Genomic DNA, 19,209 nt, shown 5'->3' on the forward strand with positions numbered 1-19,209 from the left:
ATAAAGGTAAAAACCAATAAAAAACTAAAAAAAAAAAGGAAAAAACTAATAAATGACGACACTCAAAGAGAAAAAAAAGGCAAAAACTACAAAAAAAACTAAAAACTAATAAAAAAAATAAAAAAGCTAAAAAACTAAAAAAACTAAAAAAAGGCAAAAACTACAAAAAAAACTAAAAACTAATAAAAAAGCTAAAAAACTAAAAAAACTAAAAAAAAGGCAAAAACTACAAAAAAACTAAAAAAAACTAAAAAAACTAAAAAAAGGTAAAAAACTAAAAAAACTAAAAACTAAAAAAAACTAAAAAAGGTAAAAACTAAAAGAACTAAAAAAGAAAAAAATAAATGACGACACTCAAAGAGAAAGCGACCAGGACAAAAGGAATGTTCGATTAGCAATCAACAAAGCACCGGGACACAGGGAGTATAAATGACGACCCGGGGGAAACAGGGGGATATAAATGACGACCGGGACAAAAAAACTAAAAAGAAAAAAAAACTAAAAACTAATAAAAAAACTAAAAAATCTAAAAATCTAAATAAGCTAAAAAAGAAAAAAAAAGGAAAAAAATAAAGGAGAAAAACAAAACTAAAAAACGAATGTATATACAGACCGGGACACCGGGATACAAATGACGACCGGGACCCGGGACACAGGGAATATAAATGACGACCGGGACACAGGGACACAACTCCGGTACACCGGGATACAAATGACGACCGGGACACAGGGAATATAAATGACGACCGGGACACAGGGACACAACTACAACGGGGACACCGGGGGAAACAGGGGGATATAAATGACGACCGGGACAAAAAACTAAAAAGAAAAAAAAACTAAAAACTAATAAAAAAACTAAAAAATCTAAAAATCTAAATAAGCTAAAAAAGAAAAAAAAAGGAAAAAAATAAAGGAGAAAAACAAAACTAAAAAACGAATGTATATACAGACCGGGACACCGGGATACAAATGACGACCGGGACCCGGGACACAGGGAATATAAATGACGACCGGGACACAGGGACACAACTACAACGGGGACACCGGGGGAAACAGGGGGATGTAAATGACGACCGGGACACCGGGACAGGGAATGGTCGATTAGCAATCACCATCAACAAAGCTCAAGGGCAATCATTAGAATCATGAGGTATAGATCTGAATACAGATTGTTTTCCCATGGACCATTATATGTTGCATGTTCAAGAGTCGGTAAACCTGACAATCTATTTATATGCAAAGACAATGGGACAGCAAAGAATGTTGTATATTCGCAAGTTTTACGTAGTTAAAACCATATATATATATCTATCTATATTCACAGGTGGGACATAGGGACACAACTACAATGGCGCGTAACTATTATGGCGCGTAACGACTTACGCGCGCGGGGGGGCTTGGGGGGGGCGCTGGATCAGGTGACGTCAAAACTGAAAAAACTAAAAAAAGGCAAAAACTACAAAAAAAACTAAAAACTAATAAAAAAGCTAAAAAACTAAAAAAACTAAAAAAAAGGCAAAAACTACAAAAAAACTAAAAACTAATAAAAAAAATAAAAAAGCTAAAAAACTAAAAAAACTAAAAAAACTAAAAAAAGGTAAAAAACTAAAAAAACTAAAAACTAAAAAAAAACGGGACACAGGGACACAACTACAATGGGGACACCGGGGGAAACAGGGGGATATAAATGACGACCGGGACAAAAAAACTAAAAAGAAATAAAAACTAAAAACTAATAAAAAAAACTAAAAAATCTAAAAATCTAAATAAGCTAAAAAAGAAAAAAAAAGGAAAAAAATAAAGGAGAAAAACAAAACTAAAAAACGAATGTATATACAGACCGGGACACCGGGATACAAATGATGACCGGGACCCAGGACACAGGGAATATAAATGACGACCGGGACACAGGGACACAACTACAACGGGGACACCGGGGGAAACAGGGGGATGTAAATGACGACCGGGACACCGGGACAGGGAATGGTCGATTAGCAATCACCATCAACAAAGCTCAAGGGCAATCATTAGAATCATGAGGTATAGATCTGAATACAGATTGTTTTCCCATGGACCATTATATGTTGCATGTTCAAGAGTCGGTAAACCTGACAATCTATTTATATGCAAAGACAATGGGACAGCAAAGAATGTTGTATATTCGCAAGTTTTACGTAGTTAAAACCATATATATATATATATATATATCTATATTCACAGGTGGGACATAGGGACACAACTACAATGGCACGTAACTATTATGGCGCGTAACGACTTACGCGCGCGGGGGGGGCTTGGGGGGGGCGCGAAGCGCCCCCACCAACTAGGTGTTGGGGTGGCGCGAAGCGCCACCCCAACAGCTAGTATATATATATATATATATATATATATATATATATATATATATATATATATATATATATATATATATATATATATATATATTTAATTTTGACCAATCAATTGTTTCTTTTTTAATTGTTTATCAAGAAAAAATTATATTTTGGATGTTATGTCAGGTGTTTAACATATCACAACCGGACCTAATTATTTGAGAGTATCCAGCCCCTTGTACTCTTTTGACATTTAGAGCAAGACAATTTGCTTCAAACCACTCGTAAGCTCTGTCCATCAGCATCTAAAGCTTTATTACCAAATTATTTTGATCCCGCTCAGCACAAACAAGCGTACTATCATCACCAAATGCAAATAAATCAACATTGTGCTCAATTATATTGAATTAGGATACGGCATTTCATCTAGGTGACACATATTGCAACAAACGGACCTTGGAGCATCTTTTGGAGCAATCCCATACACAATATTGCAAATTACCCGATATATACATAGCGAGACCATCTTTAGCCATTTTGCATAGATTTAATCGTTCCATACAATAACCCTGAATATCCAATAGCATTTCAATAGCAGAAGCCAATAATATTACCCCACAATATTAGGTTGCTCACCAAAAAAAAATATGTTTTCAATGATTTACTGACAAGGACAAACTCTGAGCGCTAAGTCAAAGTGCCATAAGATAATAATCTCCTTGGGCTGACCTCCTTCAAAACTTGAAACATGCTTAGTGTTATCAAGGGTATTTACACCAAGCGGTTATTGTGACCAAGGGAACTATTTATAATAATTATAGCATCAAAAGGATAAGTGTTTAAATTCAGAAGGTCGCCTCCCATGGGATAAATAGTCCCCACAATTGAAACTTAATTGGAGCCTATCTAGGTTAGTTGAGAAACATTAGGATTCTTGCTAAAACAATGTTAAAATATAATAAAGAAACCTGAATGAGATGCATAACATCTAAATATTATAGTTGAGGTAGCGATTTCATGAGTAGAGACACTGCAACAAGCATGAACTAACTTGTAATGGCACTATATAAGAACTCGCAGAAAAGGCTTTGGATTTGGTAAATCATCATATTCTATTAGAACCTCTTTATCAAGGACGCATCTAGGGGGAGGGTTTAGACCCTCTCCCCTCCAAAAAAGGTTGCACGTTCCTCCTCCATCCCAATCTATTCAATGCCCCTCTCTTTACACCCTCCCAGAAAGTTCCCATCTCCCTTAAATCTTTCTTATGACATCCTCCCACCCCAACCACAGAAGATTTGTTTTCGGTTTAGCCCTAGACGGTTGGCCGAAAAGGACGATCTTCGACAATCTGTCATCCTTCATCTGCAGGACGTGCCCTAGCCATCTCAACCTTTCTCTCATTATACCCATAGAAAGCGGGACTGAACCACACTTTTCGTCAAGCCTACCGTTTAAAATACAGTCAGTCAGCCGGGTACCTAAAGCAATCTGTAGGCAATTTCTCTGGAAAGCATCTAGCAAATATTCATCCGCTTTTCGGAGCACCCATGTTTCAGAGCCATATTTGACCACTGTCATCACTGCAGCTTCCAATATTCTAACATTGGTTTGCAGACTTATCTTCCTATCCTTTCAAATTGTTTTCACCTTTGAAAAAATACACCCTGAGCCTTGCCTATTCCAGTATTAACATCTTCACTGCTCCCACCATCTTTACTAATAATACTACCAAGGTAAGTGAGGCTGTCCACCTGATCAATCTTATCGTTTCGCAACGTTACCTTTTCATCTTCACTAATTCCAAGCCTTAGCCACTTAGTCTTCTTAATAATGATTTTTAAACCTATTCTAGCACCCTGAACTCGCAAAACCTCTAAAAGCTCATTCATTTTGCTCACACTTCCATCTAAGATGCTTAAATCATCAGCATAATCTATGTACAGGAAAGATTTTCTGTGCTCCTTCAGACAAAATCCATCAAAATGACTCATATAAAGGGGGATAAAACACAGGGTAAATTGAAAATATTTAAAAGAAATATGGATATTACATATTTCACAAGTTAGTTTTTTCTCCTCAATTCTTACTGTCTAGATTGGACTGTTAAAGTAATTCTCCTGAAAAATAGTAGCTACAACCACATTCCTAGTGAAAGTGGGACAAATTCATTTTAGCACAGCAAAATGACGAATCCTTGACTTTCTATTTTAGCATAATATACACTTATTCACCAAATACAGAACAGTTGTTTGCATTTGTTCTGAGACAACACAATTTACAGATAAAAAAGTTAAAATTAATCACATCAGGTACAAAAAATTAAAACATACCATTGATATCATAGCTACACTAAGCCTTTCAGTAGAAGGGGGGGGGGCTATCGAAGAATATCAGATAATTTTTTTCTGGATATGGCTCTGATGCTTATTATGCCTCAATCCCAGAGTTTCTGTACATTTTAGCTAATTTACTCAAAAACAGATTAGAGAAATTTACTCATGAATACAGGTTATGCACTACTTTTTATATATTAGTTGGGGAGGTTAGTAAAGCCTAGATCTGGAATACGCTTTGAAGTCAAGAGTCATTCAGCAACAGAAATTCTCTTCTCTATCAGGCATGTTAGAAAAGACTATCTGTAAAAAACAATAATTTTTATTATTAATTTCATAATATTCACTCTGTCTTTTCTTCTCTTCAGCTCTAAAGAAAAGTGACTTCGTAAGAGGGAAGGGGTGATTATTTTGTTGTAAAGATATTGTTTAATCTGAAAACTAAACCAATACATCTCAAAGCACCATAAGTTCATAGATACCCCCTAGCTATGTATCACCCAAATTGTAGTAGGCCTACATCTTAAATAATTCTCGATAGCCGAATGTTGGGGTACCTAACATCAGAAAATCATCAAAACCACAGAGTGAGAGAAGGAGGGGGAATGCATATTTCAACCTTCCCTAACTTAGAGAGGAATAAGAAATTAGAGATAAACATTTTTCAAGGAAAACTACAAAAAATCATTTTCATTTTTAACTTTCTCTTATAAAGTCTATAAATTACTGACTTTAGAACTTTTCACCAACTCACATATTGTTTTAACTGCAATTTGCAAATGAAAAAAAAACCTTTTAGTGGGACACAAGCGTTGTCTTGTAATGTCATCAGATAAAAGAACCAATACAACTTTGCAAAGTTACAAAAATTTAAGAATAAAATATAATATTGTTCTACATCAAACGGTTAGTAGCATTAAACTGAAACCTTGTTAGATGAAAAAGCAACAGTGCCTATGCTTACCTATTCAGCTTTCTTACACACTTAAAATTGATCCATTCCTCCCATATGACACTTGGACCTTTTAATCTAACAAGGACCTCATTATCATCCAAATCAATTTGTAGTACCTGACCTTGACACCTAGTTAAGAAAGGTTGAGTTATTTCAAGGGTCAAGTAGGAATTTACATGGAGAATTAAACAGAACTTTCATTTTTCCTACGTTGTAAATAATGCACCATATACCATCTACCATACCATAATATATACCATACCGTACATACCATATACCATATACCATCTGTAGATGGTAAAAAAAAAACTAAATGCTTTACTTTTTTTGTCTCCACAAGAGAGGTCAAGGCCCGCGTCAATTCAACTTAACCAAGATGGTAAATATCAAGCTGGGATGGTAATATTGAACCATAAAAAGGCATTGATAAAATATACATTTTACATTTCTTTTTATCTCTGCAAGTAAGGGACAAAGACCTTGTCAATTAAAAAGAGCCCAGAAGGTAAATAAAAAGTATGGGCAGAGGAGGTGGATTAAGCCATGATACGAAATGAAGTCCCATCACTAAAGAAGAAGAACAGTCCTTATATCCAATCCTTTTCCAGTGTCTTTTTCTTCCCTTATGATTTTTAGAAGGTTTTAATTTTCCAAAAATGAACTATTTCACTTTCTCTTGCCAGCAATTGTGTTTATTCTCATAAGAAGTTATGTCCTGGACCACAAATTCTTCTTAGTTCTACATTCAAGGTTTCTTTAGTCTTTTACGACCAAAATTTTACTGTCAAACAATGAATAGCTCTCAAATGTATACTTTATGAAAAAAAAAAGTTAAATAAAAAGTAAATGAACAAACAAAGGTCATTAAGAAAAGAAGACGCGGAGATCTCAGCCGCTGACATATTACATTTTAGAGCTAGACTAAAATTGATAATACATAAAAAAAATTACTTAGGAAAAGGTGACAAAAAGAGGGACTATTAATTTTGATCGCATTTACTGAATTACCTGATGGAAAACAATAGTATGGCACATTATCATATAAACAGTGGCCCTGTTTCACTATTTGATCTTTTTTGAGGGGTGGATACTTCATTTTGAATCTGTTGAATATATCAATTTGATTTATTAATACACTTCTTACTCTTTAATCTAATAAGTTAGTTCAACTCCTTGAACCAATTCATAATATCAATTTACTTGAATTACGTATCATTTACAATAAAAGCTGAATAGTCATTTTTTCCCAGAAAAATAGTCTTATCAAATCTCATCCTTTCTCATTAACTTTTTGGACAACTATATTTAATTTTTTCTAAGAAATGATATTATTTACACCAATAAGGTTACCATGGACATGTGCAGGAGTTCATTTTAGGAGTTTGTAAGGGGACACAAATTAAAAAAGAACAATTAACAGAAAAATCAAATAAAAAAGATTCAAAATGGCAAGAGCAGTTAAAATCATAGATTTGAGGTGGTGGGCCCAAAAAGCTTCCTTCTTCTGCATACCTACCAAATCCTTGGCTGATACCATAATTTTTTTTTACGGACAAAATTTTTAAAAATAAATTTGAAGAAATAAATTTGGAATAGGGTACAATACAAATTAATGTAAGATAAAACAATACCATTGGAGGGCTTTGTCAGCCCAATAAGCAGAAATATGCTCAGAAGCAATTCGTCTTGGGGGTGGAGGGGGTTTAAAACTTTGCAAAGCAGGGAGATTACACTAGAACTATATTAATTTACAAACCTCTAGTCTATCATAATATTTATGGAAATTATAATTTTGCAGGGCTGGGCCTATACAATGTATCCTAGTACATGCATGCCTGTATACCCCATAAGCTGAAATCTGTTTAGATATAATTCATTTTGGGAGTGGGGGGAGGAGGATTGTGAAACAGCAAAGCAGAAAGACAACACAAGAACTATATGAGATTTACAGACCTCTATACAAATATTTATGAAAATTATAATTTTGTGGGGCTGGAGGCTGCAAAATGTGCCCTTGTACATCCATGCCTGTGTGCAATCATGAATGACAACCTCTTGGAAATCATAGCACTTCGCCACAATCCAAAACTAACATTGTTGACTATAGCCTACAAGCTTGATATAATGGAATTATCATCCTTACAGTTGAACCATGATCTTTATATCTTTCTTGGATATACACAGTACCAGCATTCGAGAAGAAACCAACACTTGGCTGTGTTTAATCCTTTAGATCTTTTATTAAATAAATGTAAAACTGAAAGTAAGGAGCAGCATCAAAATTTCAAACAACCATGAATTATTATGTATATGAAGGGGGTTGCCCCCTCCTTCAAGACCTTGATTTTTATGCTACAGTTTTTTTTAGAATTTTAAGAAGGCTTATTGTTCTAATTAAATGCCCTTGTGTTTCAGGAGTAGTTCTTAAAAAATTGGGACAAAAAGTCAGATTTTAGCCTGAATAGTGAGATCTTGAGGATGGGGCAATCCCCCAAAACATACGAATTAATTTTTGTTAGTTTTAAGTGTTGATGTTGCTCCTAACTTTCAGTTGAAAAAAAATATTTAATTTTTGACTGTTTTTAAATTATGCTGGAAAATTCCTTACCTCCCATTGAAAGTTTTTCCCATGTTAAATACTGCCCCCCCCCTGCCCGGGAAATTCCCCCTGGAGAATTCCATTTTAGCTAAAATTTCCCCTTGCAGACAATTTATTTATAGGAGTTTTACATTATTGTGCCCAAGCTAAAAAAAAGCAATGAGATATATTGAATGTCATATGCATTTCGTCAACCTATACTTAAATATGGTCACAATCAGACTGTAATTATCATTCCTTATCAGCAAATACGAAATATTTCTCCATAATTTCAAAGATAGTAGAGATATTTAGTGTAATATTATTTCAAAACCTACCTCTGTTTGTAAATGTTATTCTTCTAACATTGAATTTGTCTTAGTAGTCTAGTAAAAATGGGGTTTGACCACAAACAAATTGCTATACAAATGATTATTTCACTTTCTGACTAAAAAATATGTACTGATTCTGAATCTGAGAAGTTTACTGCTCTAGCCCTTTCACAAATTTGGGTTTTTGAGGCTGAATTTGAGGTTGAGACATAAAATGTTGATTGTGTAGATACCAGACAATGTAATTAGATATGTCATTTCTACCCTCTTTTTTTGCTGATAAACATGAAACTAAATGTTTAAAGTCAAAAGAATTGTTCGGGGCTTCAAGCTTTGAGAGAGTTAGGTTGGGAGAGAGGTTTTAGGAAAATAGAGAAAAAAACAGGTCAACGTCAAACAAATTGCTATACAAACGATTCTTTCACTATCTGACTATAAAATATGTGCCGATTCCAAGTCCACAAAGTTTGTCACTCTAGCTCTTTCACAAATTTGAGTTTTTTTATGTTGAGGGTGATTTTTTAATGTAAAGAATGTCATTCTGAAAAAATAATTCCAAATTTAGAAAGTGGTTAAGGGGTGTGATTTAACATCCCTAATACATCAGATCATTACAGCAACTTGGATTGAAGATGAAGAGGGTGTGGTAGTCTCTGAGGTAGATTTAAGGTACATAAAAGTCTGAATTTTTTAAACACCGTCATCATCCACGAGTTTCAAAGGATTTTTGCGTCTCACATTCTTTGTCTGAAAATTCAACTTTCTAACTGATGCTGGTAAAGGTTTGCAGTAGATACAGAGGTAGATTTCAGGTACAAGAATTAACAAAAAATCTGATTTGTCAATTGAAACTAGAATAATTCCTGAAAATTTTAACAGAATTGCTAAAGTCATTATCTAGACTACAAAAATATTTATGGTGTCTGAATGATAATTTTTTCATTCAAACTAGAAAATACTTGAAAATTTAAAAATTAGTTTAGTTTTCCTTTCGCTTAAAGTGACTCATTACGTCACTTTATGGGGTGTAACTCTAGTCTAAAATGATGATTTGTTTAATCTGTAAGAAATAAATGCTCAAATTGGACGAAAAAGTTGTTGTTATTGAATTAGGAACAAGATCCATAAACAAATCAAGTAAATAAGGGAAAACAAACTGATGTGACAGCTGTTGTGGGGAATTGTTTTCACAAGTCATGACAAAGTTCTTACACAAATGCAATGGCTATTGAACAGCCCTTAAAATTCTTAGTCAAGTAAAATGAGTCCCAAAGGAGGAGTTCAAATCACCTAATAGAACAATTCGATTTCAAAACAGATTGTTCATTGTGTTCGAGCAGAGTGGTTTTTGAGACTCACAAGAAGGAAAACAGCTTTCACAGCAGCACAACAGAGTTCGGTGAGACACTGGTGGGACTCTGTCAAAAGCAGAATGATCCCTGGTCTGAGAAAGTTCACTGCCACATTCTAGCAGTAAATTTGGACCTTCATGCAGCAGATGTTGTATACCACTGTAACTTTGTATCTGGCAAGAACCTCCCTTTGAAAAATCCAGGAAATCCAACTGACATACTCGAAAAAAATAAACTAGGAAAGTAAACATGAATCAAAAGCAAGTATATAAAGAGGTGATGCAGCTCTTTGAAGTGAATGATGATGAGCAGTTAACAGTGCATGATTTGGTCAACATGATGAGTGAGTTTCTTAGTGATTCGGAAGAGCCTTTGAATAGCCTATTTTACATGAAGAAACATGTCAAGGAGAGGTTTGATGATGGAGTAGTGATTGCAGAGACCAACAGTAAGGCTAGTGTTGTCAGGTTATGACCCACAGCTCATACTATACTGCAAAACTTCTACGCACAACCAAACAATAGTGACGAAAACCAGAAGAAAATGAACATTATTAGTGTAGCTGCTGAGTTGTTGAATAAGCAACATAAAATGTATCACTCAAGATATGACTAAGTATGGTATGTTAAGATGGGCCACCTGAAAAATCTCAGAGACAACTTTAACTACCTGCCACAGACTCTGAAGTTCTTTCTGGAGAACTTGTTCATTGGCAAAGATACTATGCTGAAAATAGCTGCCATTGAGATTAACCTACTTAACATTGAATATATTGGTGTTATTGCTAATTAAAAACTGTCATATTTACTTTCGGTCAAGTAACCATAAATTAAGACTGATTAACAGTTCATGAATCTTATAAATGTCAGAATGTCTTGTCTTGTCAGAATAAATGTAGGGGAAAAAAAGAACATAAGGCTACCACCCGAGAAGGATACTCCCACTGAAACCCTTGGCCAGGTTCCATTCCAACCCATCTCTAAAACTCTTCCTAGAGCCCCCCCCCCCCTCCTCAAACTATGTGGTCCAAAACTGTTAGCCACTTGTCAGGAATTAAGGCCTTAGCTGCAACTAACTCTCATGAAAGAGGTGAGACACCTGGCAAAAAGACGAAAAAGGATGAAACCGTTTGGGGCAACACTTATCCTTCAGTTACCAATTGATAAAAATCTATCCAAAACCATGGCGTCAAAGCAGTTTTTTGGTGGCCCTGACTATATCCCACCCAGGACTTATACTCTGATTTCTGTATTATCCCTTTTGAACAAATCATCAAAAAATTAAATCTATCCCTTGCATACTCTGCTTACCATAAACATTTTCCTCTCCAATTATTATCTTATTTTAATTGTAATAATTCTGAAGGCCTCTGTCTCTGTTCATCCAACCGCTCCTTCATTGTCCCCAAGTGTGTCTCTAGTTCTGCCCAGTGATCCCCCATTTATAAATCTATACTTCAATAGAATATAATACCCTTGAATGCCAAGCTATACACAAGTTTTTGCATACTGTATAACAATGTACTAAAATTTTGATATTATAATTCTTTAAATTTTTATTCAATTTGCTTTATTTACCCATGTTTTTTCTTTCTTTCTTTTCTCTCTTCTTCATTTTCAATCTTTTGTTGTTATGGTCCTCAACAAGTTTGCTTTCAGGATCTTTATTATTATTGGTGTTATTTTTATCTTTTATTTGAATAAATTGAATTGAATTGGCCAAAGCATCATGCAAGCCACTTGACCTATAGCCATTAAATCTCCTCTTCAAGTAAAAATCACAGTAAAGGTTCATCATCAGCAAGAATGTTGTAGTCTAGATGATACTCTCAGTGCTATGGGCTTCTGTCCATCTTACTACAAGACTAGTTTATTTGAGCAAAATACTTCAGTGTCTGCAAACACCAAAATACAGGGGTTGCAAGGCAAGTTCTGTATTCATCACGTTGCTGATAATGCAGATTACAATGTAAGAATGATCAATGGACAGAACACAACCCATGCTATGGGACTGTTAGTTGAAGTTACACCATGTGTTCAGTCATCACAAGTGCTCAAATGACAAAAACAAAATGTCACTGTCACAGACATCTTGGACTTCAAAGCTCTGAATTGATGCTTATCTGAATGCTGTTGATTTAGTGAAAGTCTGAAAGTCTTCAATTCTGGCAGAAAGAACAGGCAACTGGGACCTTCACTTCTAAACTGGTGAACAGATGATTTGCTCCTTTGCATCTTTCAACCATCCCTTGCACAAAAAGTCCTACATAATTTATGTCAAGCAAATGGCCAACCTTGTTTTGGGCTGGTCTTTCCCCTGACCTGGTCATAGAACAAGTATTAATACACTTTCTAAAAAAAAACAATGGAAGTATGACATGTAGACACAGTATGAGCAAGTTGGAGGAGCTAACATGGCTTTTATCAACTCCTGTATAAGCTGCTGTCAGCTAAGTACTCCAAGAACTCACAGGCGTAGCATTTGAGAATAGTGAGCAGCACAAAGACGCTGGGGCAACCAGAATAGAACATGAATATAATGATGTTGAAAAAGTTGTCCACTTTCTCCTGGATTTTTCACCTTTCCCAAAGGAGCCATTTCTCAGGAATATAGTAACTGGCAAGATTGCAAGTGAGCAGGTGGACATAGATGACACTATATCAATAGGTGGGAAAATCCTGAATGATATGACTAGAAAAGACACAAACATTTACACTTTCAAGAACAAAGCAACTACTATTACTATGAGAGTGTAAAGTAACCTGAAGTCTGCAGAAGAACTGCCTACCATTGACCCTGCTTTGATGTTTCAAAGGTTGGTCACTGTTGCAAAGAGTTCAGATGAAGAACTTCAGACGTTTTTCAAGTATGAACTCTGCTTCCTACCACCTTTGTTATTTGAGCCAAATGATCTACATTGGTTGGTAAACAAACCAGCACTTGCTAATGCAATATGGCACAAAGTTGAAGGTCAGCAACCAAAGAACAGATTGCATGCTTAAAAATTTGGATGAACTTCAGTATGTACTAGATGGTGGGGCCCTTCTACATTGTTTGCCTTTGGGAGAAATGCAGCACGTGTGCGGATATCTGCACCAAATACGTTGACTATGTGAAGCAAAGATATGGATGGACTTTCACAGTGTTTGACAGACATCCTGAACAGGTCATCTGGACCCTTAATCAAATATTTGATACATGGGAGGAGGAGCAGGTCCAAAGGCTGTCCTAAGATCAGCATTTAGCTGCAGATGCCATGCTTATTAAAAAAAAAAAGATGATTTCCTTAGCAACACAGAAAACAAGCAGGTAATCATCAGCATTCTGTCTGGCTACCTTAATAATACAGGATGTAAAGTGTACCAGTCGCCAGCTGATGCTGACCTGCTGAGTATGATGACTCCAATCAAGTCATCAGAATGCCAATCCACTGTCTTAATAGGAAAAGACACGAATTTACTAGTCCTTTCATTGTACAACACAAAGCAAGAGTGTGAACCAATATTCTTCCATTCTGAGTCAAATTCACAGAAAACTGGAGGCCATCTGAGGGATATATTGGCAGCTAAACTGAAACTTGATGACACCCTTTGTGACCAAATTCTTTTCTCAGTGACTTTCTCAGATACAGTTTGACACAAATTCATGGCATAGGAAAATCTACACCACTGAAACATGCCAATAAGAAGAAAACTTCCAGGATATTGCCAGACTATTCCTAGATTCAGCTTCTATAAAAGACAACATTAGAAAAGATGAATAGAAGGTCATGCTTATCTTATTTAAGGCTGCAGAAAATGAAAATGAAGTCTTGACCTGGTCCACTACAGGAAATTCCTCAAAAAAGTTAGAACTTTTGGGAAGTATGCAGAGGCAAAAACGTTCCCACCAACAAGCAATGTTTGCAAGTATCATTTGCTTTGAGCATACTTACAAGTACAAGCATGGAAAAATGTTGAGTGTTGATTGGATCCTTTGGAGCATGGTTGGATTGTGCAGGAAGAAGAATTACAACCTGTGCATGCACATACTTCACCAGAAGTGCCTTCCCTTCTCTCAGCGCTTCACTGTAATTGCAAAAGTGATTATTTGATTTTGCAATGTCCTTGCAAAAAGCATGGCTTAAAATGTACCTGGGGTTGTAGCAATTTTAAAGAAACAAGCTGTTCTAACTGCAAAACAGTTGGTGTTGGAAACCTTGAAGATGATGGTAGCAAAGAAGAGGACAAGTTTTTTGAATAGCTTTGCCAAGCTTTAAGCCCAAAAAAGCTTTTTGACTTTAAATATTTAGTTTTTGCCTCAACATCAAATTCAACCACAAAAAAATCAAAGTTGTGAAAGAGCTAGAGCAGCAAACTTTTTGGATTTAGAATCAGCACAAATTTTTTGGTTAGGTAGTGAAAGAATCATTTGTATAGTAATATGTTTGAGGTTGACCCCTTGATTTTTACAATTTTCCTATACCCCCCCCCCCTATTCTCTCTTAAATCTTTAAGCCCCAAACAATTCATTTGACCTTAAACATTTAGTTTCATGTTTATCAGCAAAAAAAAGTGCAGACATGGCATGTGGTTTTACATATTGTATTCAAAACAAACATAATACTTATTTCTGACAGAAAAAGTTAATAAAAATGACCAGCCAGTCGATAAAATATCTTGCTCCCCCCAAACATTTTGGCTAGTAGCCACCCTGGTTGCCAGTGCCCACCAAACTCTTGGTTTAATAAAAATAATGTTCTGAAGCAGATCTTCAGCTGTGATCACTAAACTCTTAAAAACCTGATGAGACCAAATTTAGAATTCATAATGTGTATTGCTACTCTAGTCAGTAAGGGTGATATTTCAATTTTGGAATTAGTACAGCAATGTGCAACTAAATTTCAACATCTTCCTACCTGATTACATAAGCTCAAGTTACTGTCTCTCCAGTTTGCCATGTACTAGAGGCCATTCTATGAAGCATTACAAAAATCCTGCTAACACCAGATGCAAACAAATTCTTTACCAATTGTGGAGTTGGCCATGATTAAATATTTTGCAGTTCATTTTATTGACTTATAAATAAAGTGAACATGCCACTAGATGCCATTTTTTATGCTCTTTCTGAATACAATAATCAATTTTTTCACAAATGAAATTTACAACCCTTTTACAACCCTTGAAAACAGTAATACCACTCTATTTTTTATATAGCCTAAGCCTAAAAATGGGTTATAACATTTTTTAGTAAAATTCTAGTTTCGTGACTTTTGGCTATCTGGGAAAGGGGTTAGGTTAGGAAAATGAAATTTTCAGGGATGGGTTTAAAGGCTAAACTATGTCCCTGGAAAGTATTTTGAAGTACTTACATCCACTCCCTCTCCCTCTAGAGGGTCCAAACCTTTAAAAATATGTGTGTTATAAAAGTGAAACCTTACAAAATAAATCCTCTGCTTAAATGAAGTACAACATAATTGTTTTCAGCTTCACAACTTTGCTCAATCCCAATTTATAAGGTTTTAAAGATATGCAAATACATTTCCTAAATTTGAAAAAAAAAACATTGATGTGGCTCAGAATTTTGCTCAAATAACACAAATTGCATTTTCAGAACTAAAGGCAGAGAAAAAGCAACTGGTAACTGAAAATTAAGGTAAAATATTGTTTTTTCAAAATTTCAGGCAAATTTCAGGGCCCTCTAGAGGGAGAAGGAGTGGAGGTGGGTACTTTAAAATACCTTCCCAGGATATACTTTAACCTTTAGGATATACTTTAGCTTAACCCATCCCTGAAAGTTTCATTTTCCTAACCTAACCCCTTTCCAAGATAGCCAAAAGTCACTAAACTAGAATTTTACCTTAAATCACAGTTTGGAGTGAAATAAGGACTTTTTATCCTGTTGAATCACTCCTTGTGATGACAGTTGCATACATGGTTGATTAGATTCTGGTGCATCCCAGTCAAATCTCCGCCATTTGTCACTCCACTCAGCATCCAGATGGCGTTTGAATACATCTGTTGATTTAGCAGAAACAGTGTTCTCCTTGAGGTTGTTCCAGAGGTTCACAATCTGGTTCAGAAGAAGCTCCATCTTGCTCCAGTCCTTGCATGAAGTTTGCAGATTTGTTTTGAGTGTCCTCAAGTTATGTGGGAGGGGTCAATCTCCAAGAGCTCATTTTCTTGATTGGTAGAGAGGAGTTTGTGCCTGGATCATATCCCCACGTTTCCACCCGTAGACTAAAGAGGGAAAGGCTGAGTTCCCTCAGCTGTTCACTGTAGGGCTTGTTTTCCATACCAGCAATCACCTTAGTGGTCCTTTGTTGGATTTGCTCAAGCACTACCTTGTCCTTTTTGAATCAAGGGGTGGCCAGGATGGTCCCCACCTCCAAACATGGTCTTACCAGTCCTTTGAAGAGCTTGGTGATTACATGTCTACTTCTGCTGGTAATGCTATGTTTAATGATGCCTAGGGCTCTGCTAGCATTGGCTGAGATCTTCTGTGAGTGGGAGCTGAATTTCAACTGGGAGTCTACAATACTTCCAAGGTCTCTCTCCTCTTGAACATGCTCCAGTATGTGGTGACTCCCAGGGTTTTGGGTCATTAGGTATTGTTGTTTGGGGTTGTTGTGTCCAAAGTGTATGACCTTGCATTTTTCAGCATTGAATTCCAGCAACCATCTTTTGACCCAGGAGCACATGTGGTTAAGATCAGTTTGGAGGGATTGGCAGGCACAAGGGGTATTGGCAGGACCTATGAGTTTTGAATCATCCACATAGAGAGTAGATTTGTTACTGGTGATAAGGGCTAGCTCATTTACATATATATTGAACAGGGTAGGGCCCAGGACACTACCCTGGGGAACCTTGCAGATGACTTTGACTTCATCAGAGAGTGCGTGACTGTTTGGTCCTGTGGTCACTTTCACTTGCTGTGTTCTGTCCCTCAGAAAATCCTTGATCTAACTGATCACTTTTGGACTAAGAGAGAGGGTGCATAGCCTGTGAATGAGGTAGCTGTGAAAAACTTTGTTGAAAGCTTTGGCTAGATCTAGCAGAATTATATCCACTGGTGCTCCTTTTTCTAGTAGGTCAGTTACAAGACTGTAAGACTCAAGAAGGTTTGTATCCACTGATCTCTTAGAACAAAAACCATGCTGGCTGCTGCTGATGAGCAAGTTAGCCTCAAGATGGTTGTTGATGTATTTGTTGACAATTCTCTCAATGTCCTTGCATGCCACACAGGTAAGGCTGATAGGTCTATAGTTTGCTGCTGAAGTTTTGCTACCCTTCTTATGAATTGGGATAACTATTGTCTTTTTCCAATCCCTTGGAAGCTTTCCTTGTGTTAGTGACAAGTTAAATAATTTTACCAGGGGCACTGAAATAGCAGGGATTAGTTCCTTCAGCAGTCATGGATCAGACCATTGTGTCCAGTTGATTTGTTTGCATCATGCTCCTTAAGCTGTTTGGTTACTTCTTTGAATGTGATCAGTGAGTGCAACATTGAGAAGGGAGCATGAGCCTGTTCTGCTGGTGGGGGGGTTGATTGGAGTCCATCCTTAGAAAACACTGAGGCAAACTGCTGATTCAGAAGGTTAGCTTTTTTGGAGGTGCAGGAAGAGAATGAACTGTTATTATTCTCCAGGTCTGGTACTGAGTGTCTGCCTGGTTTATGCAGGGAGATATTTTTCCAGATTAACTTAGGGTTTTCCTTGACATTTTTGGCCAGATGTTCTTTGTAGTTTACAGTGAGTTTCTGCATTTCTTTTCTGAGGAGATTTTGTACTTTTTGTATACTGTTGTTGTTTTTTGTTTCATAAACTTCTCCCAAAGTTTTTTTCTTTCTTCCTATTGCACAGTTTCTTGATTTTTGGGATGAGGAAAGGTAGAGTTTATGGTTTCTTTTTCCATGTCATGCTGGTATGTTTGGCTTGGCTCTCTAGTAGGGTATTTTTTAGGATTAGCAACAAAGCTTCCACATCATCTGAGATCAGAGTTTCCAGATTGGCATCTATCAGCTCTTCCACCATCATCTTGTAATTAGTAAAGGATTGCTTAGTATATTTTTTGATGGTTTGGAGTTGAGTTGTATAGATGAGAGGACTGGCATGTGGTCACTTGAGTAAATCAGACTAAGAGTCTGTGTCCTGATCACCTTTTCTGGGTCATTGGTTATGACTAGGTCAAGTGTTGAAGGATTTTGTCCTGGATGTATTCTTGTGGGCACGGTTACTGTTTAGTACAGAAAATTATCAGCAAAGACTTGAGTTATTGAGTTTTATTCAAGGCAGGACCTGGTCATACCTTGGCCATCTATCCAGAACACACTTGGGAGGTTAAAGTCCCCTGTCATGAGCAAAGTTGCCTTTGGGAAGTTGCACAGTATGAATTTGCATCATTTCAGCAATTGCTCTTTGAGAGGACAGCTAGCAAGGACTACTGGGGCTCCTGTAAATTGAGCTTAGGACAAACATTTTTACCTAACATTTGTTTCAATCTTGCTGCTTCATTGAAAATCCATTTTGTAAAAGTTGTATAGTTCACATAGATTGGTCAATATTATATTCATATAAAAATCTGTCTTGTTTTCTACTTATTTTATTAGGCTACTTAATTCTTAAAAAAAAAGTTTTAGAATCAAATAGTAAGCTAAAACCAATGTTTTAAGCCTTCATAACACCCAAAACCAGAAATGTTTGGATCATTGTCAACAGTTCAAAAAGGCTTAATTTTCAATTTTCAACTCATCTTTACTAGGCTAGCCTATAGCCTATTGAAGAAACTTTATCTGTTGAAACTTTATCTATTGAAGAAACTTATTAAACAATTAACAATTGTTTACCCTACACCTCCTTCAAATATTAAGATATCTTTTGTACTGTAACCTCCTGAAAATATAATTTTACATACCATTGTTGATTGGCACTTTTAGCTTCAACAGTTTCCCCCAATTTAAACAGCATGATTATTTTAATACAAATTTCGTTGGCAATGCATTCTACAAAATTAAGTAATTCTCTATCCAGGTAGGTACCTGATATAAATCTATTTCATTAAATATAGATCTAGAGTGCGTTCGGATCGTTAAGTCAGACCTCGCTATCTATTCCTGTTGCTGGATCTTCTATTGAATTAAATATAAAAAAACAAGCTTTTTAACTGCATGTAAGGAGCGACATTAAAACTTAAAACGAACAGAAATTATTTCATATATGAATGGAGTTTGTCTCCTCCTCAGCGCCTGGCTCTTAAAGTTAAAGTTTGACTATATCTCATAAATCTACTTTTTAAAACAATAATAAAATGTAACGTAAAGAGCGAGGCGTTGAGGAGGGGACA

General features: G+C 36.0%; 1 protein-coding gene across 2 annotated transcripts in view; it reads right to left on the reverse strand.

Moving 5' to 3' along the window:
- The window catches only part of LOC136037106 (PHD finger protein 20-like), an 80,770-nt gene extending 61,876 nt beyond the window's left edge, over positions 1-18,894 (reverse strand). The window contains exons 1-2 of one of the 2 annotated variants that reach the window (XM_065719567.1): positions 18,781-18,889; positions 5,637-5,756 (exon numbers count right to left, since the gene is read on the reverse strand). In XM_065719567.1, coding sequence (XP_065575639.1) covers positions 5,637-5,756; positions 18,781-18,833 — 173 coding nt within the window. In that variant the 5' untranslated portion in view covers positions 18,834-18,889. Of the gene's footprint in view, positions 1-5,636; positions 5,757-18,780 lie in introns of both variants that reach the window. The other variant, XM_065719568.1, reaches the window with a different exon arrangement.
- Between the last annotated feature and the right edge of the window lie 315 nt (positions 18,895-19,209).

This window comes from Artemia franciscana, chromosome 16, assembly GCF_032884065.1.
Source record: "Artemia franciscana chromosome 16, ASM3288406v1, whole genome shotgun sequence".
Taxonomy (NCBI): domain Eukaryota; kingdom Metazoa; phylum Arthropoda; class Branchiopoda; order Anostraca; family Artemiidae; genus Artemia; species Artemia franciscana.